The sequence below is a fragment of the Diceros bicornis genome, chromosome 19, assembly GCF_020826845.1.
Source record: "Diceros bicornis minor isolate mBicDic1 chromosome 19, mDicBic1.mat.cur, whole genome shotgun sequence".
Lineage (NCBI taxonomy): Eukaryota > Metazoa > Chordata > Mammalia > Perissodactyla > Rhinocerotidae > Diceros > Diceros bicornis.
This window is the reverse complement of record NC_080758.1, coordinates 9,376,380-9,403,635: the sequence shown is the minus strand read 5'-3', so window position 1 is coordinate 9,403,635 and position 27,256 is coordinate 9,376,380. Positions and strand designations below refer to the sequence as shown.

Here is a 27,256-nt window from a genome sequence, read left to right as displayed (position 1 = left end):
AAGAACCCATAGAGCTTCTTTGCTGCCGTGTGTCTGGCACCCAGCCCGGTGCACACAGTAGGTGCTCAGCTTTTCACATTTAATAATTAATTATTTAATTAGGGGGCTAGAAGCATCTTCTCCGCCATCACCCTGCCTCCTTGGGAGGAGCACTCTCTTTCCCACCTTTCAACCTGGCAATCTGGAAGAAAAGAAGGAAAGGAGACCCACAGAACAGAGACAGAAAGAACTCAAGTCCCAGTCTCTCTTGTTTTGTCCTCCCACCTGCCCCAGTGTCAACACTCAAAGGATTAACATTGTTCATTCATTCACTTTTTTCACATCTTTCTTCACTGGTCATACCTCCCCATACTGTGCTAAAAGTGGACAAAAGCAAACCCCACATTCAAGACAACCACTATAACAGAAATAAATTAACAGTATATGAAATTCAGAATTGTGATTGGATTGCTTCCCCCGAAGTAAATTACTTAATTTATTATTTGAGGAATAGTGGCTTTCTTTCTCCTTCTTTTCCCTCTACCCTTCCCTCTGCCCTCCCCCAGAATGTCAATCCACATCAGCAAAGCAGCCGGCGAGCAGTGGCTGTGTCTATATGATGCACAGACCTGAGTGGACACCACGACCACAGCTGGAAAGAAACGCCTGTTTCCTCTGTGGGATGGCACAGTGACCATGCATGGTGCGCCCGCATGCACAGCGAATCCAATAGAATGGAGACACGGTGCCCTGTCTTCTGTAAACAGGCTGAAGAAAGGTGGAAATCGATGTTGGCTAAATGAAAAAGCACAAAATCAATAAAAGAATAGAAAAAATATTTTCAAGTTCCTACAAAGAATCATGGAGATTAAAATTAAATTAACCAGAGAGATTCAAAGTAAAAAGTCATTGTGAAAGTCCTTAACCACGTCTCCTTCCAGCATGGAGAAACTGGACATTCTGTCTGCTTTGCTTTCTTGAAAGAAGGAGGGTATTTGTCAAAGCAGCAGCAACTCCACTTTGTCTCCATTGTCAGTGCATCTAGAGTTGAAGAAGCTTATTTGCTGCAAGTGCCTTCAGCCCTAGACGTGTCTGCAGTCTATTTATGTTGGCTAAAACAAACGGAATAAACAGTTGAGAGGATATCATTCACATCGTGACGGGAGGGAGAATATAGGGCAATCTTGACATCCTGCATATACAAATCATTGAATGTCTTTCTAACTAGCTGCACTTGTAAATCAATCCAGGCACCCCTTCAGAAATAATCTGCAGGAAAGTGATTTGACTTCAACTGGCAATAGATGAATTGCATTATTGAAGAGCTCTTCTTCTTGGGTTACCTACAAAGGCAACACCAGTATGTTGAGGTGGTCATGCCAAGAGATGGCCCCGGAAGCCACTAAACCCAGGCCTTGAAGAGTAGTTAAGCACTGGGGTGGACGCCCACTGGAGTCTCTGGAGGGGCTAGACGAAAAGCAGAAGGCAGAATAGATGGTACAAAGGGTCATCAATGGGTAGTCATGATCTTGGCAATGATCTTGACCCTTGTCCCTAGTCATTCAACACATATTTATTGAACACCTACTATTTGCCTGGCATAGGTCCACTTTCCTACTCTTTAAGAAATTTCCTAACCCATAAGGGAAAGGATATTCAGCAGACAACATCCTTCCTCATGACTGTGATCATCAGCCACTACAAGAAAATGTAGAGAAACACACACTCACTCACTGTCTGTTGCTCACCTCTTGGCTAAGGCATGGAAAGCTTTACAATCTTAAAGTTCTATCGAATATCCTTGAGTATTTTCATCATGTGTGATGAATCCCTGAGAATTGGTGTTAGAGGCCAAACAAAAAAATAATTATCGAGCCCATGCTCATAATGAGCAATGTCTCTGACTTTCTCCCTACAAAACAAAGACAGGCTTGGAACTCTCATTCTGTAGCCTTCCTCTGGACCCTCATCTCCAGTAATTATACTTTTTTTTTATTCAGTCATCTAACATTTATTGAGCCTGTTGTCTTCCAGGCCTTGGGGAAGCAGAGGGGACCCAGACGGCAAAGACTGGGTTCCAAGCACCTTACGATGAGGGGGGAAAGACAGAATAATATTTGCAACAAGGGTCACATTTCCAATAGAGACTGATTTTACCTATCCAAAACACTCCACTATTGAACATTTCTGCAAAAACTTAGATATGTAGCAGGAAAATCCAAATCATTAAGTAAGAATATTAGTGTTGTTTTAAACACTGAATTAGCCAGATGCTCTGTATAATCATCATCAAAACGATAGTCCAATAATTTATGGAGCATTTTCTACGTGTCCAGCACTGTGTGAAACACTTTTACCTCTTTCATCCGTTCAGCAATTACTGTGTTTAATCTAAGGGGCCATTCAGTAAACTGTGCTACTTATGTTTTGTATCACTAAGAAAGAAAAACGCTTATAATTAAACCATGACACACTGCTCTCCTTCTATCACTTAGATTTTCTATTTTACACTTCCTGAAAGACTCTTTTAGACTTATTTAAAAAAAGATCTCTATAATGTAACACTCATGTTTATAGAAAAAGGAAAAGATAAGCAAAATAAATTGGTCGAGGCATTCCTGAAATAGCTTCCAACTGCCCCCGGCAGCCATTTTAAGATACCATTGATTGTAAGATGCACCCTAATTTCTGAGATGTTAAAATATAAAAGAAAGGTCTTGGAATCAATGAAATGCTATTTGTAAAGTGTATGCTGTGCTCCAGGCTCTCTGAAAAAATGCTGAAGACACAGCAACGCACAAGACAAGAAGTCTCAGCCCTCGTGGATTCTAAATGGCACGGTCCAGAATTTAACAATTGCACGTGTAATTGTTTGAGTGCAGTTTTGATGGGAACCACAAGAGAAAAATCCCTTGAGACAGGGGGAGAGGAAAGATCCTCCAAGGATCTTTATACTAAAACTAGAAAGTTGAGTAGGAGGCAGAAAAAGAAAGAAAGAGAACTGTAGCATTTTCTCATTAAATCCTCTCTACAGCCATACAGGGTTGATGCTATAATTATCCCCATTTTACGGATGGGGAAGCTGAGACTTGGAAAGCGTAAGTAACTTGCCTAAGAACACACACAGGTAAGTATTAAGAGCTGAAACTTCCTCAAACAATAAATTGTTCTACTTATTCAAACGGGCAGACTCAGTTCTCAATGCATTACAGAGAGACAGTGGGGAGGGACTTCCAGTCAGAGAGAATCTGCAGTGTGAATCCAGACATTATCAAATACTTTCAATGCTAACAAAGAAAGGAGAGTTTACATCACAGACTCCATGTGTCCTGGAACCAGGAACTGCAGTATCATAGGACCTGACATACAGAAGGAGGCAATAAAAGAACGTGCTCTGGAATTCTCTTCCAGGCGATTAGGACGTTTCGAAATGCCTGGCTTAAGTAACTTTAGGAAACATATTCAATAACCCTGATTGCATGTCGTTTATAGCTCAGGGACTATGTGGTTATAGGCACAACCCAGCTGAAAGCATGGGCTCACTAAGTATTTTTTCGACTAAGAGGCATCTCTAACTTTACCGCAGGTATTTCTATGTTTCCGCTCTTGAATTTACCCCTAGATGTAGAAGCAGATTGGATTTTTAAAAGGCCAGCATCCTGAGCAAATGCTGGAAGTCTGGGAAGCAAGACTAGTTCCAGGGAATCACTGTTTATCAGAGAATAGAGTGTGAGTGTAAGCCCAGATGGGTCCTGGTGAATGGATAGGTTTTATTCACTTTGTAGAGTTAAAAATGGACAAGTTTCTTTAAATATTCCTTGATTCATTCAAAGAACATTTATTGAGCACCTACTGTGTGCCACGCACTGCCCTAGGTGCATACACGACGGCATCAAGCCACCGAGGCAAAGGTCCCTGTTCTTATGGAGCTTACAGACTAACAAAGAAAGATCAGCAGAAACAACTGACGTAATAAAGAAGTCAATTCTGTAGTAAGTTGGAAGGTGGTAAGTGCTGTGGAAGAAGAAAAAGCAGTGCAGGAGAAGGGAATCAGGCATCCTGAGAGAATGGGGAGACAGGTTGCAGTTTTAAACAGGGTGATCAGAGTAAGCTTCATTAGGAAATGATATGTAGCAAAGACTTGAAGAAGGTTGAGCTAAGATGGGAGCATTCCTGGCTTGTTTGAGAAGTAGCGAGGAGGCCAGTATGCCCGGAGCAGAAAGCCCAGAAGAGAGGACCAGGAGACAGAGGTAGAGACAAAGTGAAGAGCTGACATGCGCAGGAGTCTGAGGGCCCTGGTGAGACGTGGGCTTGCTCTGTGAGTGAGATGAATGTCTCTTGGGGTTTTTGAGCAGAAAAGTAACATGATCTGATGTATCTTTCATTCTGACTGCTAAGAGTGTTAAGAATCAACTGTAGCAAGGATGGAGACCATTTTTCCTTTTCAATCTCCTAGGACTACCCTTCATAACTTACTGTCTCCTTGCAGAATGTAGAAGTGAAAGATTCGTAAGCCTTGGGTCTGTGGGCTTGGTTTCATACCCTGCTTCTGCCAGTTTCTACCAGAGAACCACCTGTATCTCTTCTGTTATCCTAACATTCCTCACCTCTAGGATGGAGACAAAAATGCCTATCTCCCAGGATTATTTCCAAAAGAAAATGCATATGAAACACTTTGCACTATATGAGGCACACAGTAGGCACTTGAACAAGGAAAAACAGAAGCTCTTCCCTCAGATCTCTCCAAGAACAAGAGATTTCATAAGATGCTAATTTTGTAGCCTGGAAGATATTTAGATTTACCATCTTTATTTTAAGTTGGTTTGCTTGGGTAATTAATTCAAAGTTAAGATTTGATTGGTGAGGTGCCCAGGATTTTAGCAACTGAGTTAGTTGAACATGAAAAGGCTTTAAGGATGAAAGATAAAGTCTGTTCTGTTACAACTCGTATTTCTGTACAGATGAGCTCATTCCTGAATGGTAAATCGGTCAAAGATATGAATATAATGAGGACATCACATCGGTTCACATGTAATTTTTCCCAACACATTACTGCTTAGCACTGCTAAGCAACAACAGCCAAATATGAAGTTCACCAACACAGAGAATGCAGTCAGTTCATAGAAGGCCCTTCAACTTCTGACCCCTCCTCTCGGCTCAGATGGTTGGCCTTGGACGTCTTATTGTCACCTCTCCCTGATCTTTTTAAATTTCAACCTATCTATAACCCCACAATCTCACTATCCCCTTCAACCCATTTCTACCCAACTACCATCACTTCTTTATTTACAAGGTAAAGGCCTTTATTTGCTGTGGCATTCCTTTATTTATTATGCATTTAACAAGTGTTTTTAACTGGACTGGTAGTTTTATTACATTTGTTCTTGTTCAGTTATGCTATGAATACCTACTTGCTTAGTTTTGAAGTTGTCTACCCTAACCCTATTTTTCCCATAAGTGCTATAATTTTAATGCAGGGTTTTGCAAAATGCAAGATTTGTCAAGGAACATATATTGCGTTATAGCAGAAACACACACACCTTCTCCATACACACCCAGAACAAAGCAGGACACTGTGGAAAAGGGCATGGACGTGAGAGTGAGCTGGAACACACAGCCGAGAGAGGGCAGCCTTGTAAGCTCACTCAAAGCCCACGTCTACCAAGATCTGGGTGTATGACCTTAGCAAAGTTGTTTAACCTCCCAAAGCCTAAGATTCCTCCATTTTAAAAATGGAACTAATCATATCACCCCACCATTGGAGTGTTGTGAAGCTAAAATAAAACCACACAAGTAAAGCGCTCACTAAGTGGTAGCTAATAGAATATTGTATGCACAGAAGCAGTCTATAAGCAAACACGGGTCTAATGAAGTGGTATGGAATAAGTCGTCTTCATAGCAAAATGAGGTCAGATGGAGGTCTTAAAATCAATGCCTCTAATTGATTTTAGCAGAACTGTTTTTGTGCGTTTGGAGCGCAGCTTAACTCTGAATCACACACAGCTGAGTGATGGGAGAATCCTCCAAACCAAAGAAGAACCTTGCTCTCTGGCCTTGACTGCGTACATCTGGACAAGTGGCTCCAACCCAGTTTATCTGTGCAAGATAATATTGAGCGTACATATATGCCTCTGTGTGTGTGTGTGTGTGTGTGTGTGTATGTGTGTGTGTGTTCCTTTTCTCTACATATGAAAAATATAGCTGAGGTAAAGATAATGCTCCCACGGCTGGAAAAGATGAGATCATTTATAAGTGGCTTGTTAAAGCGCACATCATTTTCCTGATCAGCGGTAGCGAGGCTGAATCTTCAGGAGCTGATGCGATTTATCATGTTATTATATATTTAGGGGCTTCTTGAAAATGCTGTTATTTACTCAACCGACTGTGTATATAGACTATTTAAAGCAGATTTTTGACCCAGTAGACTGTACCAGCCCCATCTATCGTCTCAATGAGCATGTAGGGACTCTTAAATATGCAGATTATTGACACAATAGACTATGAACATTGGAAACATACTCTAGATGGGTACATTCAAGTCATTGGGGGATGATATGTTTCTTAAAAGCATTTTCAAGGCAGACCCATACATATAGCGAGGCTCTGTGGAAAAATATATATCTGGATGGTGGAGAGTCTGGATTTGGAGGGAAATATTTGGTTTCTAGAAATAGGGTGCTCTTGTTAGTATTGCTTTATGGTCTGCCCATTTGTCTGTGAATGTTTAAAGTACCCTCTACTGAATGCCAAGCAATGTCACCAACAGCTTGAGCTGGCTTTATTCTAACATGCAGAGAAGCCATTCTGTTAGAGTTAGCACAAATCCATTCTTTGATTCAAAGTATGTATTGAGCACCATCTATCAGACAGTGGGGTCTTTGGTTGCAAACCACAAATATTATCTCTAGCTAACTTGAGTCAAAACAAGGAATTTGCTGGAAGGAGTATGGAGTAGCTCACTGAAAGGGGAGGAGCCAGTACACCTCTGATGGTCAAGGGGATAGAATCAAAGGGCCATCTCTTCATGATGGCTTGTCAAGATGGATCCATTTTCCATCCTTGGGTGGTGGGTCAGAATTCACATTCCACACACAGAATCCACACTGAGAATAGAGCAAGAGTCTGATTGGCCAAGCTGGGGTCGTATGCCCAGACTAAAAAACAAAACAGAACAAACAAAGAAAATGCCAAAAAGGGAAAGAAAAGAGAGAAAAGAGAAAGTTCTCATGTTTTTGTTTTACCTCTCTGCTCTTTAAACAAAGTATCAGATATTTAAACACACACACGTTATCTGGATTGTTCTTGTTGGAAAAGAGTCCAGATGCACTGGAGCCTCATTAAATTAATCTCCCAATGACCAGAATCTATATCCTGCTGGCTCCTTCCCAATGAGCCTGGAAGGGAGCAGATTTATACAGCCCGGATCTGACAACGTTCTTCTTACGTCAGTCCCAAATTGATCGTATGCCTTAGAAAATAAAACCAGCTACACTACCTACTTTAACACGAAGAGGGAGGATGATTTCAATTACTAATTCAATCAAATTGCAAAAGCAGAGGGGACGATTGGTGAGGGGAGGGCACCCCCACCAAGATGGCTCACCATGAGGAATGGATGATGTTCTGACAAAAGCAGACAATAGTCACCTCAAGAACTGTGCTTGGTCCTGGGGACGCAGCAATGAATGAGACAGATAAGCCCCTGCACTCACGCGGCTCATGTTCAAAGTGGGGAGAAAGATTTCCAATGCAAGGTCTTTCAGTCTCGGCACTGTTGACATTTGGGCCAAATCATTCTTTGTTGTGGGGGCTCTTCTGTGCATTGTAGGATGTTTAGCAGCATCCCTGACCTCTACTCACCAGATGCCAGTAACATACCCACCCCCGCTCCCCAGGTGTGACAGCCAAAATGTTTCTAGACATTGCCAAATGTCGCCAGGGAGCAAAATCAACCCCAGCTGAGTCCTCAGGAAGGTCCTGGGTATCACTGGGAAGTGGTGGGAGCCCACATGGGTCTCTAGTCAGTGTGTCTTCGGGGGCTGGGGCCCTCCTGGGGTAAACATTGTCTCTGTTGTTCTATTTACCCTATGTAAATATGCAAGACCCTACGTAAAGTCATAGAATACAAAGCAGGCAAGGGGAGAAGAGCATTTATGGAGTCCTTCCTGTGTGCCAAAAACTCCCACTGCTGGGCACACAAACATAGACACCAATAGCCTTCTTGCTCTTAAAGAGCTTACCATCTGGGAGGTGAGATCAAGAATCACAATTTGGGGCCTGCCCCGTGGCTTAGCGGTTAAGTGCACGCGCTCTGCTGCTGGCGGCCTGGGTTCAGATCCCGGGCACGCACCGACGCACCACTTCTCTGGCCATGCTGAGGCCGCGTCCCACATACAGCAACTAGAAGGATGTGCAGCTATGACATACAACTATCTACTGGGGCTTTGGGGGAAAAAAATAAATAAATAAAACCCAACTTTCTATTAAAAAAAAGAAAAGAATCACAATTTGGTTTGTACAGTAGTAGATATGGGTAAAGTCCTATGGATCGCAGAGAAGGGGAGACTCTACTTGGGGAGCTTGGAGAAGGCCTCGGGGAGGAGAAGGCATGTAAAGTGGGTTCGCAATTAGAAATAGTCAATGTGTAAGTAACATGGATTAGGTGCTTGACTATGAATACCAATCCCAAATTTTACAGTATTGACCTTCTTATCACATGGATAATTAATGGACAGAATAGCAAAAGGAGATTACCTTATACTTCATCAAACAAAAAAATGTTATAATATTTTCCCATCATAATTGTTGGGGACCAAAGAATATACACACCAAGGAACAAACAGTGTATATCATGCAAAATGTTAGTACGTACATACAATGCTAATGTGCACATATTGATAAAAATGTATCTAATTTGTAAAGTAACAGCTACACAAAACTATGAAATGTGCATAGACTAATAGATATATCATGAAGCTCTCAGTTGCAAGTAACCTACCCCAAACTATGTTAAGCAATAAAGGGGATTATTTGCCTATGAAATTTCAAAGTACAAAGACAGTCAAGTTTCAGATGGAGTTTGATCAAGGTTCTAGCTTCAATTTGTTGCAATTTTCTTGGCTCTGTGCTCTTATGTATGTTAGCTTAGCCTTCAGGCTGCCTTCTCTCATGCCTTCTCTCTCTGCTTGCTACTAGCAGCTCATGAGATGAATACTTATGTATAAAAACAAGAAAAAGGAAAAGGAGAGACCCTTACTTTCTTAACCATCAAATCAAACTGAGAATGCCAATCACATCTGGGCTTAGTTTAGGCCTAAATCCCCTAAATAAGCCACTCTTGCAAAGTCACTCCCTTAGAGAAGTCAGGGCCCACAGACAGGTCTGGGTGGCGCCAATCCTCCCCACACTTAATAGATTGGAGAGCAACCACATTGTTTACTACGACGTAATCCTTGAATACTGGTCATCTTTTCAGCATTGCCCATGAATTAGCAGAGTTAATTTTTAAATGTTTAAAAGTAACAAAAAATTGAAAAGACCTGGAAAGGCCACCAATGTCCTCTTTGAAACTCTGTCTTTAGGTATAACTGCTAATCCCTTTACGTTTCCTAATAGTCATTCAAAGGTATTAGAGGCTACATATAAGAAGATGCTTTTCCAATAGTTCGACCCATGCCTAATCATTTTCCTTCAGGGCAGAAAGCTCTGGTTCCTTTTTTACAACTTCTCCAGGAGAAGAAAAATATCTTTTACATCCAAAAGCAAATTCGCTAATCAATTAGCTGAACATTGCTCTTTTTTTTGTTAAGAAAAAGATATACATATATTGATACTTTTTAGGAGAATTCAGCTTTTATGAGAGTGGTTTGGGAGCTGGCTGAGAACTAACATCAGAAGATTTTAAAAAGCAGAAGAAAATACATAAAACAGAGAAAAAGCCAGACAGAATATCAAGGACAAGACAGTGGATGTATTATGAGCCATCTATCTGCTCACCATTGGAGGATATTAGACACAGATATGCTGTCCTCGCGCCCTGTCTTCTCCTGGGAGACTAGCCAATTTGGTACTCTCTGGGGATGCTGACAAGGTGACCTCAAGACTTTTCCTCTTTACCCATCTTCTTTATAGGTAGGGACAGAGAAAAGATGACAAGCTTTGAAAAGACCATTCTTAAACCAGCCCTAACCTAAAATCAAAGGGTCAGAAAACCCTGGAGAATTTTCCGTTAGATTATTCAAACCGTCAATTCAAAAAGATCGAAGCCCTCTGTATCTCCCAGAATTTGGGCCATTTCCAAGAACTGCTTCATCCAACTGTCCGGTGGAGGTTTGGCCTCGGATCAGACTTGCTCTATTATATAAGCTGCCTCCTTTAAAAGCTAACCTAGTTAATTAAGAACTGAAATAGGTCAGGATTTATTTGATGGAGTTACCTGAGTTATTTAGAAATGCTAATCCCTTTCATCATTAACTTTTTTGTTTGTTTGTTTCTTGTAGTATAAAAATACTCAATCTGATAAGGGGATTTAAACGAATCCGGAAGGAATTGATGGAGAATAATGCTAGGAGCCTGATGGACTTATTTTTTTTTCAGCCAACACTTGAAAGAGTAAATACAAAAAATCCTAAGAAATCCAGCTCCATAGCATTGCTCTTCATGACTCGGTCTTTGTTCTTGTAACAATAACAAGAGAGGACATATATGGAGGGCTTATTATTACCAGGCATTCTGAGTTCTTTGCAGTTATCTCAGTTCACACAATCACTGAGACAGGGACTATTATTATCTCCAATTTATAGATAATGATATTGAGACCCACAGAGGTTGTTAGCTTGCTCAAGATGACAATGGAAGCTGTGGCAGAGGTGAGATTTGAACCCAGGCAGGCTTCCTCCAGATCTTGTGCTCTTTAATTCCACGTTATGACACCTGTGTGGGTAGGGCATGCGCTTTCTTTTCTAGTTCTCTTTCAACAGTACAGAGTGTTCTCCTCCATGCAGCCCGCTGCCTCACTGACAACTACAGAGAAGATGAGCATCACCCTTCCTCATCGCCAATTCCCAAAGCTGCAGCCAACCTTGACTTTGCAGCATTTCTCAACTATCGACATTTGGGGCTGAATAATTCTTTGTTGTGGGGGCTGTCCTGTGCATTGTAGGGTGTTGAGCAGCATCCCTGGCCTCTACCCACTAGTTGCCAGTAGCGTCTCTTCTCCAGTTGTAACAACCAAAAATGTCTCCAGACATTGCCACATGTCCCCTGTGACGCAGACTTGCTCGTGGTTCAGAACCGCTGGGTTAGCGCATGATGGTGATCCGGTTGTCTCCTGGGGCCACATGTTCTTCTATAGAAACAAGCTGCCAGGAAACAGTCTAATAAACTCATTCTCCCTGAAGTGCAAAGGCAAGATAAGAGAGTCAATCTTTATGTTTTTACAGGGATGGGTTCTTGGTTTGCCTCATGCCAAACGAAAAAAGTCAAATTGTAGGGTTTGAGGCAAGAAGCAGAGTGTAAGAGGTTTCAGACTTGAGGAGGAAAGGGTCTTTCTGATAACCCTGAACCCACCCTCCATCAGTCCCTGACTTCTCTGCCTCCCAGGAGGACCAGCCCACACTGCGTGGATTCCTCAACCATCCAAAGGGATATCCTGTTTAAAAAGGCTATTTTGTTGTTCTTGATGGTGTGGAAATGAATTGGGACCAACGAGTAAAATCTAAGTTTGTCAGCTGGAGAAAACCACGTTTCACTGATGCAATCACTCACTCATTCATTGATCAGTCCAATCATTCATTTATTTCTTCTTACATTCAACAAATATGTGAACAAGATGGCCCTGGATAACAGGATACAGTGGTGAACCAGGTAGATTCAACCTGCCCTCAGGGAACTTACAGTCTTATTGGGAAGACAAACAATCAAGTGACTAGGATAATAAAATAATTGCAAATTGAGATAAGGACTATAAAAGAAAAAATGGAAGCTGAGATGGAAAATAACTTTGGCAGTTGGGGATTTGTGGAGAATAAGCGGTGCTTATGGTGATCAGGGATGACCCCTCTGAAGATGGATATCTGAGCTGACACTAAAAGAATGAGAAAGAATTAGACATAAGAAAAAGGGAAAACCTTCCATGTAGGAGAAACAGAATTTCAAAGGCCTTAAAGGAGGAAAGATTTTGGCAAGTTCAGAGAACAGGCAGAGGATTTTGGCTTTAGAGACCTCAGGAAAGGGGACAGTGATGGGGTAGGTCTGAGATGGAACCAGGACAGGTCATCTCAGGGTCTGCAGACTGCATTAGGGAGCACGGAATCTGAGTGCCACGGGAAGCCATTGAGAGGGGTAACACAGAGGAAGCTGAGTCTCCATTTAGCAGGTCACTGTCACTGCCAAGCAGAGAAACGGACTGCAGGAGAGCAAGACTCGCCACCAGGGAGGAGGCCACAGCATTTGCCTGAGAAGAGATGGTGGCAGCCTGGACCAAGGTGGTGGTATGGAGATGGATGACAGCATGCAGAGCTTAGATTTACTTTAGAAATAGAATTGACATCTCTGGCTGATGAGTTAAATACAGAGAAAAGGAAGAATCTAGCATAGATTCTGAAGTCCAACAGACCCAAATTCAAGTGCCAGTTCAGCTGTGTGACTCTGGATATGTAATTAATATTCTCTACAATTCAATTTCATCATCTGTCAAGATGGAATTTAAAAGACATAGAGTACCATTGTGGGGTCAAATAATATAACATATGTAAAGAAATTAGCCCACTGGCTCTTAGACATACATTTGCTCTCAATGGATGTTAGCTATTAGTATTTTTTAAAGTAGAGAATAAGTTGCCTCAAAGCTGGGCGTCCCCTGTCACTGAAGATGTTCAAGTATACATTGAGCGATTACTTGACTGAAGTGTTGATAAAAGGATGAAATCACCTCACAGAAGCTGGAAATAAAAAGTTCTCCCCAATCCTTAGAAATGATCAGATGGTACCATGGTGGAAACCTCACTCAACTCCTAGGAATGGGAGGAATGGGAAGGAATGGCAGGAGTTCAATACACGGTGGTCCTCAGGCAGACTGGCCACAATGATCATATTGGTGGAGACTCCAACATGAAGAAGAGTTGGAAGGTCCAATATCTGAGCCATTAATTGAAGAACTGAAGAATACCAGGGCAAGGAAGTCTTTGCCTGGCTGAGGAATTGGCCGTAAGCCGTGAAAGTTCTTTTGACCTTGGACTTCTGTGATTCTAGAGACAGCAAAGACTTTTCACCAGAAAAGCAAAGGCCAGATCGCTCTCTGACGGCACCAATTTAGCTCCTCTGAGGAAACAGTAAGCTTTTTGCTCTTCTTTCTTTCTTAATGGGAAGTGGTCACAGCCATGAACTTAGCAAAAGAAGCAGGTTAAGGTTTGTCCGTTCTTGGCTAATGCAGTTAGACATTTTCGAGAAAAGGCAATGAAAAGTGGTCATTATCCATTATCTGCATGAAATATTTCAGAGAAAGAAGCAGCATTTGCCAAAAAAAAGAAAAGATGTTTGACTTCAAGCCAGGCAAGAAGGAAACAAGATCACCTTCTAGCTCTGTGGGACGGCTGTGCTAATGATGTTATTTCAAGGAAAATGGGAATATATGTCTGAAAAAATACAGATGGTACATCAGCTTCATAGACTTTCTGAAGTCGTTCTGGACAATGATTCACTGTCCCCTTTCTTGGCAAAAAAAACCCTCCAAACTTTCAAGTCTTGGAAAGAACTATATATGTATGAGTATGTTTATATATCCCTATGTGGGGAAAATGTATAGAAAATCAATATGCACATTTTGCTGAAAATAGTTACTACCACTTGAAAAGTCAAAGCCTAAAACTCTTAATTTGATAGGAAAGTCTCAGTCCTATTGTGTAATTTCTTTGTCTCTGCTTCATTTTGCTTTGTTTTATCCCCTGTTCCTGATTTATGGCTCTCTTGGTGTGAGGATAATATCGGGATAATGATTTCTAAACTGGAACTACCAGAAAGCTTATGAAGTGGCCCCCTGGTCACCCTTCTCCATGAATATTCCCTCACTCTGCTTTTTTAAATTGTCACCAGGACATTTCCCAATAATAATACATGCCAGACTGAAATTCTAGGGAGCTGAATATGAAGCATTTTTCTAGGAGACCTTCTGCTTTCAGCATTAGTCTTCTCGCTCAACGCAAGCCAAGGCCTCCACCGAAGACCTTTTCCCCTGGATGGTGGGTTGCTTTATTTCTTGAAGGTTGCAGACATTATCATTATGGGTAATGCCGAATAACTTGCTATTCGTAATTTGCACATCACTTCTACAGAAGTTTCCAGGACACATACCACTGGCTCCTCGTATGAATGATTTAATATTAGGTAACAAACCCCAAACTGGAGGAAGCTCTTTTCTTATGCATGACACACACAAGGCTGGTTCATATCTAATGCAAATATCATCTAAAAGCTGTTGGCTTGGAACAGGATTTAGGGATAACAGAGATTGCCAAAATCAACTGATTTCAGCCATCTGTGGGTTCACGTTGGAGATCAGGATATGCGATGTTTATTATCAAGTGCCTAGAACAGGCCTGGGAAGCCAGGAGGCAGTCCTGCAGCCTTGGGGTTGTACATACTTTATCATAGTTAGAGTGTGTAGAACGCTCGTACCTACTCTTAACTATCCTATTAAGTAGGATAGTATTATTATTCTCACTTTATAGATGAGGAAGCTGAGCCTCTGAACATTTCAGTAACGTTCTCAAGATCACATTTAAGCAGTAAGTGGCAGATCTAAACTGAGGTCTGCTTGATCCCACGGCCGGTAGGCCGAACTGTCTTCATTAACTGATCAGCCGTTGATTCAGTGACTTTTATTTCTCTCTTGCTGGAAGTAAACTGTGAGCAATTGTCTAAGCCACAGGTATTTCATCTTTTGGTCCCTGGAGAGGAAAGGAGCTGGAACTCTCAGAGTTGTATTCTCTTTTCACAAAGCTGGTACCCACATACACATATGAGCACAAGAAGAGAGAAGTAGATTGCTAAATATCTTGCTACTAATGAACAGTTTTGTCATTTACAGCTGGGCTTCTCAAACTTTCTTGAGCATATGAATCCCCCAGAGATCTTGTTAAATGACTCCTCTTCCATGGGAGTGGATGAGGCCGAGAGTCTGCATTTCTAACAAATTCCCAGATGATGCTGCCACTGATCCAAGGACTATCCTTTGAGTAACACGGGTTTACAACACACTTTCCCTTCCATTTCCTTCTTTGTCCTGACAGAAACCTGTGAAGTAGGCAGGATTGGGATGGTCACTCCTATTTGGGGTTGACAGGTGAGGAATCAAGGTGAAAGAGCTGGTATGAGAAAGCACCAGAAGAGCATGCCAGATCTTCAAACTCTTTGCCTCCCCTGACTCCCTTGGTTCAGAGCTTGCAAATGGATGGGTCCCAGACATATTTGGTTTCATCTACATGGTTTGGCCAAACAAAATATCTGGCAACTCTAAGACCCCATGGCTGCTCCTTGAGTAGCAGCTGGATTCCTTCAACTGGAAAGCATAAACTTTCCAGTTACCCACAGCTCCTCTGTGTCTATCTAGCCGAGTGCCAGAGCTACGTACCTTTGCAAATGAGGATTGTTTTTCTCCCATCTGGCCTACTTTGCCCATTTAAGGTACCTGCCTTCCTCCAGTAATGCATGACCTTTCCAAGACCTTTTCCTCGCCACCTCTGGTGTCCAACTTCTCTCCATAACTCATCTCTCTACCCTCCTCGGCCTTTGGAGAACCACTGTGACGGAGGTCCCAATGAAACTCGACTGAAGTATCTTGCATGTGACAGCTACAGGATAAATATTTCTTGATTAAAGGAATAAACAGATGAACCACAAAGAGATGACAGAGTATCCACTGCCCCTGACTTAAACTAGCCTAGTCCTTTTTTGCTGATGACCAAGATGTAGAGAAAGTCACAAAGCATGATGAGAAAACAGCTTTATAGCCTACAGAGCTGTGACAATGGCCCAAGAAAGTGCCTACAAACAAGAGCATATTAAGTCAATGGACTTTTTTTCTCCATACAGACCCCACCTGATATGCATCCATGGTACATGTAAAACATTCCAATTATCTGAATGGTCTGCAGGAAATAGTAAAAGAGATGTTGCCGTTTTTAATGACCTTAAGAAAGCTCTCCAGCTATCTCTGCAGAGCACTTATGGGATCAGGGATCAGGATAAGCTTTCTGTCCTTGCACTCGTTCCATCTTCAACATTCCTTTAAACAAAGAATTCTATTTGTTTGGTTCCGACATTCAGATAGATAAGGGAACAAGCACTTCTCACTTGATCTGTGCATACAAGTCACACTTACATTAATGAGTTATATATGGTGTGGCAGGGATGAAAAATCCATATGACACGAATTTTTTCTTTTCCTGTTGAAAATTTTCCTGTTTAGAAATGTGCATGAACTTAGATGATTTCTCCAGACGGCAGGGAGGCTGAGCCTGGATCTTCTGTAAAGTGAAGTCTGTGCTCGGGAATGGTGTCAGGGATCCCCACAGCCCTCTAGGCTACCACCTCCTGAAATAAGAAGCAGACAGATACCCTCAACACAGCCCTCCGAGGGGCCCGCACTGTAGAACCAGCCACCATTGAAACGTAGCTCAGCCTCCTTAAACTAAATCCTCTATCTCTTTACTCGGCCTGCCAACCAGAGTGCCAATTAGTGCCAATAATAATAGACATATTAACGGATATCTAGACCACAGTCACCAAAACACAAGAGACTCTTGACAGGGAGGCCTTCCTCCATGTCATCATTTAGCATACCTACTGGGTACATGGCAAGAAATTTTTGCAATCCCCTCATTTACATCTGCCCTGCACACTGTAGAATCTTCATGTGATTTTAAACTGTCATTTAGTGGGGTAGATTGGCAAAAATGATCCTGTCACCACCAGATGTGTTTTTAAATGAGGTCTTGGTTGAAGTCTGGTTTAGTTTTTGAAAATCAGCCTTCTTGAGTTTTATATTCTTCTCGGATTATAACCGTTCCACCTCTCCTGCCACTTTAAAAACTGTCAGTGTTTTTACTGTAAACACTCTATTGAGGATTTTCAAGGCAACTACAAAAATGTATGCTGAGCAAAAATCTGAAATCTAACATCATGCCACCCATGAATTATTTGCACAATTTTATTTAAATCATTCTGACTAGGCATTTTTGGAACAATTTAAGAGGAAAATTTTTAAATTGTTTCCCTTTTGTTTTTTTTAATCTTTGATTTAAGAGGAAATTTCTAAAATTTAAGAGTTTATTTCTGAATTTTACCCATATACTAATAGGGTAAAAAATTTGCAGCACATATAACATATTTCTCTAATGACATTTCTCCTTTTTAAAATCAGAGTTCAGGAGAAAACCACTCTAATGTCTGTGTAACATATATCATGGAACAGCTAATGGGCTTTATCCATGATAAAATTAGTCCATCCTTTCAAAGTTCCCGTGTGTGAGTTTTTTTCAAATAAAAGTCTGCTCACATTAAGAGTGCTTTTTTCTGATGCTTTGCAGTCTTGATTCTGATTTGTAGTCTTCATACTTAAAAATTTAAATCCACAGCTCAAGGATTTCTGGCAACAAGAAAGTTGGTGGCTGGGTTGTTCTGAAAAGATGGTTTATGGGCATGTTCTCATTTTGTCATTGAGAAGAGTTGATCAGGATGGTTGTAATTCACAAGTGATCTATATTGGGGGTAGGGGGTGGGAGAGCTTTACCCATCACAGGTGCTAACAGCAGTGCTGAGAAGTGGAGCCAGAGTTTGCAACTGGAATAATCCCCTTTCATTGTATGCTCTAGCCATTCATTCACTCAGATAATTTACGGATATTGTTCTGTGCCAGGGTGTGATCTGGGTGCTAGGAGAACTAAGGTCTCTGTCTGCATGGGGACAGACATTTTATCTTCACATTTAGTGGGAGGAGGCAATCAATAATCAAACAAGATGATTGCAGAGTATGTAAGTGTCAGAGAAGTTTCAGCAAGTAGGTTGATGTGATCAGGAGTTACAAAGAGGAGAGACTGGTCAGGACAGGCCTTCTGAGAAGGGGCCATTTGAGCTGAGATCTGAAGGATGAAAAGGAACCAACTATGTGAGAGTCCAGAGGAAGCACTTTCCAGACAGAGAAATCTGCAATTGCAAAGAACCACAGTCTAGAAAAGGATTGGCAGGTTCAAGGAGGAGCAGGTAGGCTTTGACCCGTAGGCGTGGAGAGCAGGGAGAGAGCATTGAGTGATAAAGCAGTGGGGTAGAGGCCGACTCCTGCAAGCTCTTATAGACCATGCTAAGAGTTTGCATTTTATTATAAGTGCAGCAGAAGACATTGCAAGAGTTAAAACAGAGCAACGTCACCACCTAATACCTTTAACAAAGAATATTCTAGCAGTTCTCTGAAAAACAGACTGGAAGAAATAGAAGCAGGAAGCCCATTTAGTCACCCTAGTGGACAATAATGGTGGTCCAGTCAGAGCAGTGGTCCTGGAGCAGAAGAAAAATGGTCTCTCGAGTCAGTCCCTTAGATATAAAACTGACAAGGTTTGCTCGTGAATTAGCTGTCCTGGGAATGGGGAAGCTTTATGTAGCCAGAGTCAGGCAGTGGAAAGGGGTGAAATTAGAAATTTAGGTTGGAAAGGGAGATGTTGACCACCACGAAGTTTGATCTTCAACCTGAAATCCACAAGGAGGTTCTGCAGAGAACGGTTCTTTCTTCTTGCGCCTTGGCATCATTGTGATCATTTTCTTTTGTTAAATAAGTATTCATAAGAATAAACTTGCCACTCATCCACTTTACCAAGATTTACACATGATGCAATCTTATTAAACAAATCATCGATAGAGAGAGAGACAGACACTCATTATACACACAGCTCAACCCATATTCTGGCTGTCTTCCCTCTCTCGCCTCAGCTGCCGGTGGCAAACAAAATCACTTAAGTCAAGTGAACAGTTTTAAATGTATAATATTAAAATGTGTTTTTAAAAACTCCTTGGAACCCTGAGCCATTGTTAAAATACACTGACTTTGACGGATGCTTTGGCACTTTTTTTTGTGAGGCTTTTCAATGCATTACCTTATCGGGTGCATGAGATTTAGTCTGTTCTGCAGAAGAAGACAGACACAAAGGGTCTCTCAGCACGAGTTACTCTTCTGTAAAGGTTATAGTAAACATGTCAATGCCTAATTAAGCATAAAATTTTATCTATTGTGGGGGAGGCGTTTGCTGTCTCTGACATTTCTTCTGGGGAATCCATTTAGAAGGACAAACTAGATTGTGAAGTTGAGCTGGTCCAGAGAGCTCAGCTTCCGAATGTCAACAGAAAAAAAGAACACTTCTTTTCTCCTTGTGTGAACACGACTATATTGGCTGGGCAGGTTGTGTGTCTGTGTGTGAGCGCACGCATGCGTGATGAAATACACGCATGCATGTATATTTCATCAACACACACACTAAAGAACATGAATTACTTCCCAACTTCCTACTGAGGGCCAGGCCCTGTGCTAGGCATGGAAAGTACTGAGATGAATAAATCTTAGCAACCCCATAACCAATTGGGATGACAGAAAGCCCTCTTTCTTCCCCCTAGAATTGTTCACTTGCTCTGTGTGTGTGTGTGCACATGTGTGTAAGTGCATGTGCACACACACTTTTCTTTGTTGCTGTAATATTGCCCATCAGTATGGTGACTACATGACTTAGTTAGCCTGGAATAGTCCTGGCTAATGCGTGTGCTCCCAGCGTACAAGTAATAAAGCCCTTTTAATTGTCAAAAATGACCCTGTTCAATTGATAAAATTTGGCTGATTCTTTGGAGTGTTTTGTTTGGCTCTGTAACAACTCGTTTATTAATTTTATAGCAGACTTTCTACTTGAACTCAATGGTATGACTAACATACATACCAAATACTCATTTGCAAATGTACAAATTAGTCCAGGAAAAAGAAAACACGTTGAGGATGAGGGGGGTGCTCTGATTCAGCCACTCAGTTATTTTCAACTAGGGGTTTCTTGCAAGTAGTGACCACTTATTAAGGGTTGTTTGATTAGATTGAGTAGCTTTTGTTTCTTCAAATCAATTTATGGAACTAGAGACCCGCAACACCAGTGTATTGAAAAATCCACTTGTCAGCTTGCTAGGAAAGCAAAAACACAACACCAGTAACAATAAAATAATGAACACAACCATGACACTGGTGGCTGGACTGAGTTTTTACATTTCATCTGCTTTATGGTATCATGCCCTTAAAATCATGGGTTCCTGTCTCTAATATTCCCACAATTCTCCCCTGCAAGGTGGTTATCTATTTAGTGACATTTCAATGAAATTCCACTGCTTAACCTTTAACATTTGGATCTCTGCAAAGTTTTCTTATTCATTTGGTTGGTAATAGAAAGAGAGTGGAGCCTAGTGGATAAGACCGTGGATTCTCTCATCAAACAGACTGAGTTCATACGACTCTGCAATACTAGTTGTGTGGCCTTGGGCAAATTTCTTAACCTTAAAGCCTCAGTTTCCCCATCTGTGAAATGAAAATAATAATAGTTTCTACTTCGTGTGGCTATTAGATGAAATGAAAATGTGTATCTGCAGCATTTAGCATAGTTCCTAGGAGACAGTAATTGCTCAACAAATATTCTTCATCTTCACCAACAGCAGCAGGAGCCTTTCGAGTTCCTGACTGCAGCTGCCTTATTCCTAACAAACCCCCTTCTCTCGTAATTCTCTTCCTGCCTCACAGGACGGACCTCCAATGCATGATCACTCCTTTTCCAAGCTTTATCCCTGGTGAATGGAAATAACAGCACCACCCTAGGGTTTCTCCCCGACACACCTGCCCTGAGGGGGCAGATCAGAGCTAATAAGGAAAATATTGCGTTGAGATCATGCAGGCCTTGCAAATCTAAGACTGAATCTCCCTTGCTTTGGGTACTTCGTTGGTTGCATTTTATCCACGAGGCTCTGAAAAGGCCAGGTGAAGAAAATGAGTGCATGGGCATAAATAGTCACATTCCTCATCTCCATTGATGGATATTTGCCCATTAATTCCCTTTGCACCCGCTCTCTCAGGCCTTCATTTTCCCTATGCAATTACTGGTCCTAAATCCTTTCAGAGAAGGGAAAGCATGCATCCCCAATAGCATTTTGCATCTACAAATCAAACATATAATTGGCATCTCATGACGGGTACCCACAAATCACAGGGCATTTGAAATTACAGGCACAAGATCGAGAGGGCATTTTCAGCCTTGTCTGAAAAGGTCTTCATAAACCTGTTTGAGAGTGATAGGATAGTCCCCAAATCTCCCATTCCAACACCATTTGCTATTATTTTAAACTCATTATATTTGCTGAGCTTACATAATTTTTCAGCTATCAATGAAAGATTTTATTTGTTACTCCATAATCTCTCTTCCTGCTGTGCAACTCCCAGCAAGTAAAAATGTTCTAACAAAAAGACACTGGCTATCAAAAATAAAGTGGCTGTGTATTAAAATTACTTCTGAGAACTCAAAAATGATTTATTAAGACGATTGTATGCCAATATATCCAAGTATCTTGGTAAACCTTACCATGGAGATGCCAAGGGTCGAGTCTTAGTTTTCTTATGAGCCAATCTCCTTCTCTGTAGAGATATGTCTTTAATAGGATTTGCATTTCAGTCCAGCTTTCCTGAAAATCATATATGTGAATTTAGTGACTGTCCCATTATAGGAGTATTAGAGTGATATTCCTTAAACATGAAAATTATTAACTTGGGATTCTAGGCATTTATAAAGAATTATGACTCCCGCCAATTTAAAAAAAGGCATTAGACAACACAAAAGACATCATTTGGCTGTTTCCTGTTTCCATTGCCTGCAGTTCATAAAAGTGTAGATTAGATTGCTATTCAGCTCGGTATGGGGAAGCACTTAGTCTAAGTGGGGGCGATTGGGGAGGACTATGTAGCCTGTTTTGTTATTTCATCTCCTCCTCTTCTCTTGCAGGCTACGCCCAAGAGGAACAGCTGAAGGAAGAGGAGGAAATAAAAGAAGAAGAGGAGGAGGAGGAAGACAGCGCTTCAGTAGCGCAGCTTCAGGGCAGCAATGACCCAGGGACGGACGAGGAGCTAGAAACGGGCCCAGAGCAGAAAGGCTGCTTCAGCTACCAGAACTCTCCAGGAAGTCATTTGTCCAATCAGGATGCGGAGAATGAGTCTCTGCTGAGCGATGCTAGTGATCAGGTGTCAGACGTCAAGAGTGTCTGCGGTCGACATGCCTCAGACAAGAAAGCAAGCGTGCACCCCAAACTTCCCAACGAAGCCCACAATTGCATGGATAAAATGACTGCTGTCTATGCCAACATCTTGTCTGATTCCTACTGGTCGGGCCTTGGTCTCGGTTTCAAGATGTCCAACAGCGAGAGGCGGAATTGTGACACCCGAAATGGCAGCAACAAGACTGATTTTGACTGGCACCAAGACGCTCTGTCTAAAAGCCTGCAGCAGAACTTGCCTTCCAGATCCGTGTCGAAGCCCAGCCTGTTCAGCTCGGTCCAGTTGTACCGGCAGAGTAGTAAGATGTGCGGGACTGTGTTCACGGGGGCCAGCAGATTCCGGTGCCGGCAGTGCAGTGCTGCCTATGACACCTTGGTCGAGTTGACTGTGCACATGAACGAAACGGGCCACTATCAAGATGACAACCGCAAAAAGGACAAGCTTAGACCCACGAGCTATTCAAAGCCCCGGAAAAGGGCTTTCCAGGATATGGACAAGGAGGATGCTCAAAAGGTTCTGAAATGTATGTTTTGTGGCGACTCCTTCGATTCCCTCCAAGATTTGAGCGTCCACATGATAAAAACAAAACATTACCAAAAAGTGCCTTTGAAGGAGCCAGTACCAACCATTTCATCGAAAATGGTCACTCCAGCAAAGAAACGCGTCTTTGATGTCAATCGGCCGTGTTCCCCCGATTCAACCACGGGGTCATTTGCAGATTCGTTTTCTTCTCAGAAGAATGCCAACTTGCATTTGTCCTCCAACAACCGCTATGGCTACCAAAACGGCGCCAGCTACACTTGGCAGTTTGAGGCCTGCAAGTCCCAGATCTTAAAGTGTATGGAGTGTGGGAGCTCGCACGACACCTTGCAGCAGCTCACCACCCACATGATGGTCACGGGTCACTTTCTCAAGGTCACCAGCTCTGCCTCCAAGAAAGGGAAGCAGCTGGTGTTAGACCCACTGGCCGTGGAGAAAATGCAGTCGTTATCAGACACCCCAAACAGTGATTCTTTGACTCCCAAGCCATCAAGCAATTCAGCTTCTGACTGTACAGCCTCTACAACTGAATTAAAGAAAGAGAGCAAAAAAGAAAAACCAGACGAAATCAACAAGGATGAGAAAATCCTGAAAAGTGAGGAATACGAAGACCCTCTACAAAAACCTTTAGACCCTACAATAAAATATCAATATCTAAGGGAGGAGGACTTGGAAGATGGCGCAAAGGGTGGAGGGGACATTTTGAAGTCGTTGGAAAATACTGTAACCACAGCCATCAACAAAGCCCAAAATGGGGCTCCCAGCTGGAGCGCCTACCCCAGCATCCACGCAGCCTACCAGCTGTCGGAGGGCACCAAGCCGTCTTTGCCCATGGGGTCCCAGGTCCTGCAGATTCGGCCTAATCTCTCCAACAAGTTAAGGCCAATTGCACCGAAGTGGAAAGTCATGCCACTGGTTTCTGTGCCCACAAACCTGGCCCCATACACTCAAGTTAAGAAGGAGCCAGAAGACAAGGATGAAGTCGTGAAGGAGTGTGGGAAAGAAAGTCCCCAGGAAGAGGCATCGTGTTTCAGCTACAATGAGGGGGATTCTCTCTCCAAAAGCGAAACCCCTGCAGAATCCAAAAAGGCTGAGCCCTGTCCCCCGAAGGAGGAGGACAAGCTGATGAAAGAGGGTGGGGAGAAAGAGAAACCCCAGCCCTTGGAGACAGCGTCTTCTCTTAGCAATGGATGCGCCCTTGCCAACCACGTTTCGGCCCTGCCGTGCGTCAACCCGCTCAGCGCCCTGCAGTCCGTCTTGAACAATCACCTGGGCAAAGCCACCGAAGCCCTGCGCGCTCCTTCCTGCTCCAGCCCAAGCTCAAGCACAATTTCTATGTTTCACAAGTCGAATCTCAGTGTCATGGACAAGCCGGTTTTGAGTCCTGCCTCCGCAAGGCCGGCCAGCGTGTCTAGGCGCTACCTGTTTGACAGCAGCGATCAGCCCATCGACCTGACCAAGTCCAAAAGCAAGAAAGCCGAGTCCGCGCAAGCACAATCCTGTACGTCCCCGCCTCAGAAGCACGCTCTGTCTGACATCGCCGATATGGTCAAAATCCTCCCCAAAGCCACCACCCCAAAGCCCGCCGCCTCCTCCAGGGTCCCTCCCCTGAAGCTGGAGATGGATGTCAGGCGCTTTGAGGATGTCTCCAGCGAAGTCTCGACTTTGCATAAAAGAAAAGGCCGGCAGTCCAACTGGAACCCTCAGCATCTTCTGATCTTGCAAGCGCAGTTTGCCTCGAGCCTCTTCCAGACATCGGAGGGCAAATACCTGCTGTCGGATCTGGGCCCACAAGAGCGAATGCAAATCTCCAAGTTTACAGGACTCTCGATGACCACTATCAGCCACTGGCTGGCGAACGTCAAGTACCAACTTAGGAAAACGGGCGGGACAAAATTTCTGAAAAACATGGACAAGGGACACCCTATCTTTTATTGCAGTGACTGTGCCTCCCAGTTCAGAACCCCTTCTACCTACATCAGCCACTTAGAATCTCACCTAGGTTTCCAAATGAAGGACATGACCCGCATGGCCGTGGAACAGCAAAGCAAGGTGGAGCAGGAGATCTCCCGGGTGTCGTCGGCTCAGAAGTCTCCGGAAACAATAGCTGGCGAAGAGGACACAGACTCTAAGTTCAAGTGTAAGTTGTGCTGTCGGACATTTGTGAGCAAACACGCAGTAAAACTCCACCTAAGCAAAACGCACAGCAAGTCACCCGAACACCATTCACAGTTTGTAACAGACGTGGATGAAGAATAGCCTGCAGGTATGGGTTTGCTCCCAGGTGATTGTGACAGTGGCCTTGTGAGGAGCTTCTGGAAGGGAGATGGGTCTGTTTAGAGACAGCTAATGTCTCCCAATACCAAGAGGACAGTAGCCTGCTGGAATAGGACTTATTTTTATGAACGACTAGAACGTGATAAATAAGTCCTAACCATTCTCTCAATTTCTCCAGTTTAGTGTTGGGAAATAGAATACAATGGGTTTAGAGAGATGGAGTTCACAGATTACTGCTTCATGACACGTGATCCCTTTAGTTACCCAAGGCCCAAATTTCAAGGTCCAGCCAAGGCTACACCTCATTTTAATTAATAAGGACTAACTTCTCTCCTTGTCCCATTTCACCACCTCACCTTCCCATAGCAATGCTAATGACTTACAAAGTGATTAAAAAAAAAAAAAAAGATGAGCAACAGAATAAAGATTGTAGAGTTCCTGGGGGCAGCTGCTGTACAGAGATTTCTTAATCAGCTCATGAATAGCTTAAAGTTGTCTTGATCATTATTACTTGTAATTAATGTTTTTTGCAGCTTACTTTCAAGCAATTGCTACCTTCCACTCCCTTCCCTTTGTTTATTTCCTCCCTTAGAGTTTCTATGAAAGAGCATCTACCCTGTAGTCAGATGGTAGAAAAGTATTCTCTGTAGAACATTGAGATGAAAAGAGAAGAAGCTTATTTTCTTCTCATCTTTTGGTTTTCTTTAGGATAGACTAATATCAGAGTCCGCCTCTAACAAAGATAGATGCAATGCATGCCCTTGAGATTTTATTTTACATAAAGAAACAAATGACTTTCTGCGCCCCCATTGCCAATGCCCATGGGGTCCCACAGCTTCAAGGTGATTTGCATCACGTATCATAGAAGTTCTATGCCTTGTAGAGTCACTGGTGCCCAGACTATCTATGTCATCTCCAGGAAAGAGGACAGAGACCAAGGTCACATACCTTAGCAGACTAGTCACACCGGCCACTTTCAAATGTTAAACATAAGCAAGTCTGGGTCTCAACAAATCCGTTTCATCTCCTTTTTTGTATTTTCTCTACTTTCTTTTTTCTGCCCTCCAGCATGATACCCCCCACATGCTAGGAACCCCCTCACATATTCAGGTTGTCCTCCATCTCTGGCCACATCCCGGGATGAAAACCCAACCTGACTTAAGCCTTCGGCACTTGCCAGTTCTGTTTATATCATGTTAGGTTACAGATTAGCTCTTTCGGTTAATTCACAATAAGATATGAACAGCTAGTAATAACTTAATGCATAATCCCTCATCATCCCTATTGTGAAAGCATTTGTTTTTAAATAGGAGACTTTCAGATCAAGCCCCAAAGGTATAGGCACTAGCAGAGTTCCAGGTGGAGAGGGGGATTTACACGGTGTGGCTCTGGGCTCACTTCCTGTCAGGTGGGGGCATTCGCTGAGGGTGAGGATGGTCAAAATGAAATAAAGGGTTAAAAAAATCTGATCTGGGACTTTTCCCTCAGTGAGAAGATCTAAGAGCTTCCGGTGAAGGAGGACACCATCCTATAACTTTAATGGCTATCTGGGCCCAAATGAAGACTATTGTTTTGTTTGCATGTTTTTATCATAATGATTAAAATGTGTTACTGGCCGATTCATCTCTTGCTTTCCAAGCATGATTTGTTCAGCTCACATTCTTGGAAAAAAAGCCAAAATGCATCTATTGAATCTATCGGTGAGCTTGGGTCTTGGCAACATCCTATTTATTTGCTATATAACAGTTTAAATTTATGTAACTTGCTATTTGCTTTTCTGGTCCTTCAAACAAAAGGTGGATATACACATCTACCCAGAGAGAAGAGAGATATTTCCAGTCCTGTAGTGGTAGGTCCAAACCGTGGTGAAAAGGACAAATAAGTAATGTTTGTTTGTGCTACAATAAAGACCAACTTTCCATCTGTTAGGTTTGTAATCATTTTTTTAAAAAAATTAATATCACTGTCAAAACATTGTGATATGTAAATAGAGAGGAGAGAAAAAGAAAGCCTTAGTCAAAATCTGAAACGTACATACCCGTTTGAGGGAAGCACAGGTAAACCAATAATTTGGAAAAACCTACGCAAAAGATCCTTACAAATCTGTTAAATACATAGATAGGATAGCTTTTT

At 42.5% G+C, this 27,256-nt stretch overlaps 1 protein-coding gene across 1 annotated transcript in view; it reads left to right on the top strand.

Annotated features, from left to right (window-relative positions):
• Positions 1 to 26,991, top strand: part of TSHZ2 (teashirt zinc finger homeobox 2) — a 260,016-nt gene extending 233,025 nt beyond the window's left edge. Inside the window, exon 2 of the mRNA XM_058562452.1 lies at positions 22,038 to 26,991. Within this exon, the coding sequence (XP_058418435.1) occupies positions 22,038 to 25,105 (3,068 nt within the window). The 3' untranslated portion in view covers positions 25,106 to 26,991. The remainder of the gene's footprint in view (positions 1 to 22,037) is intronic.
• The last annotated feature ends 265 nt before the right edge of the window (positions 26,992 to 27,256 follow it).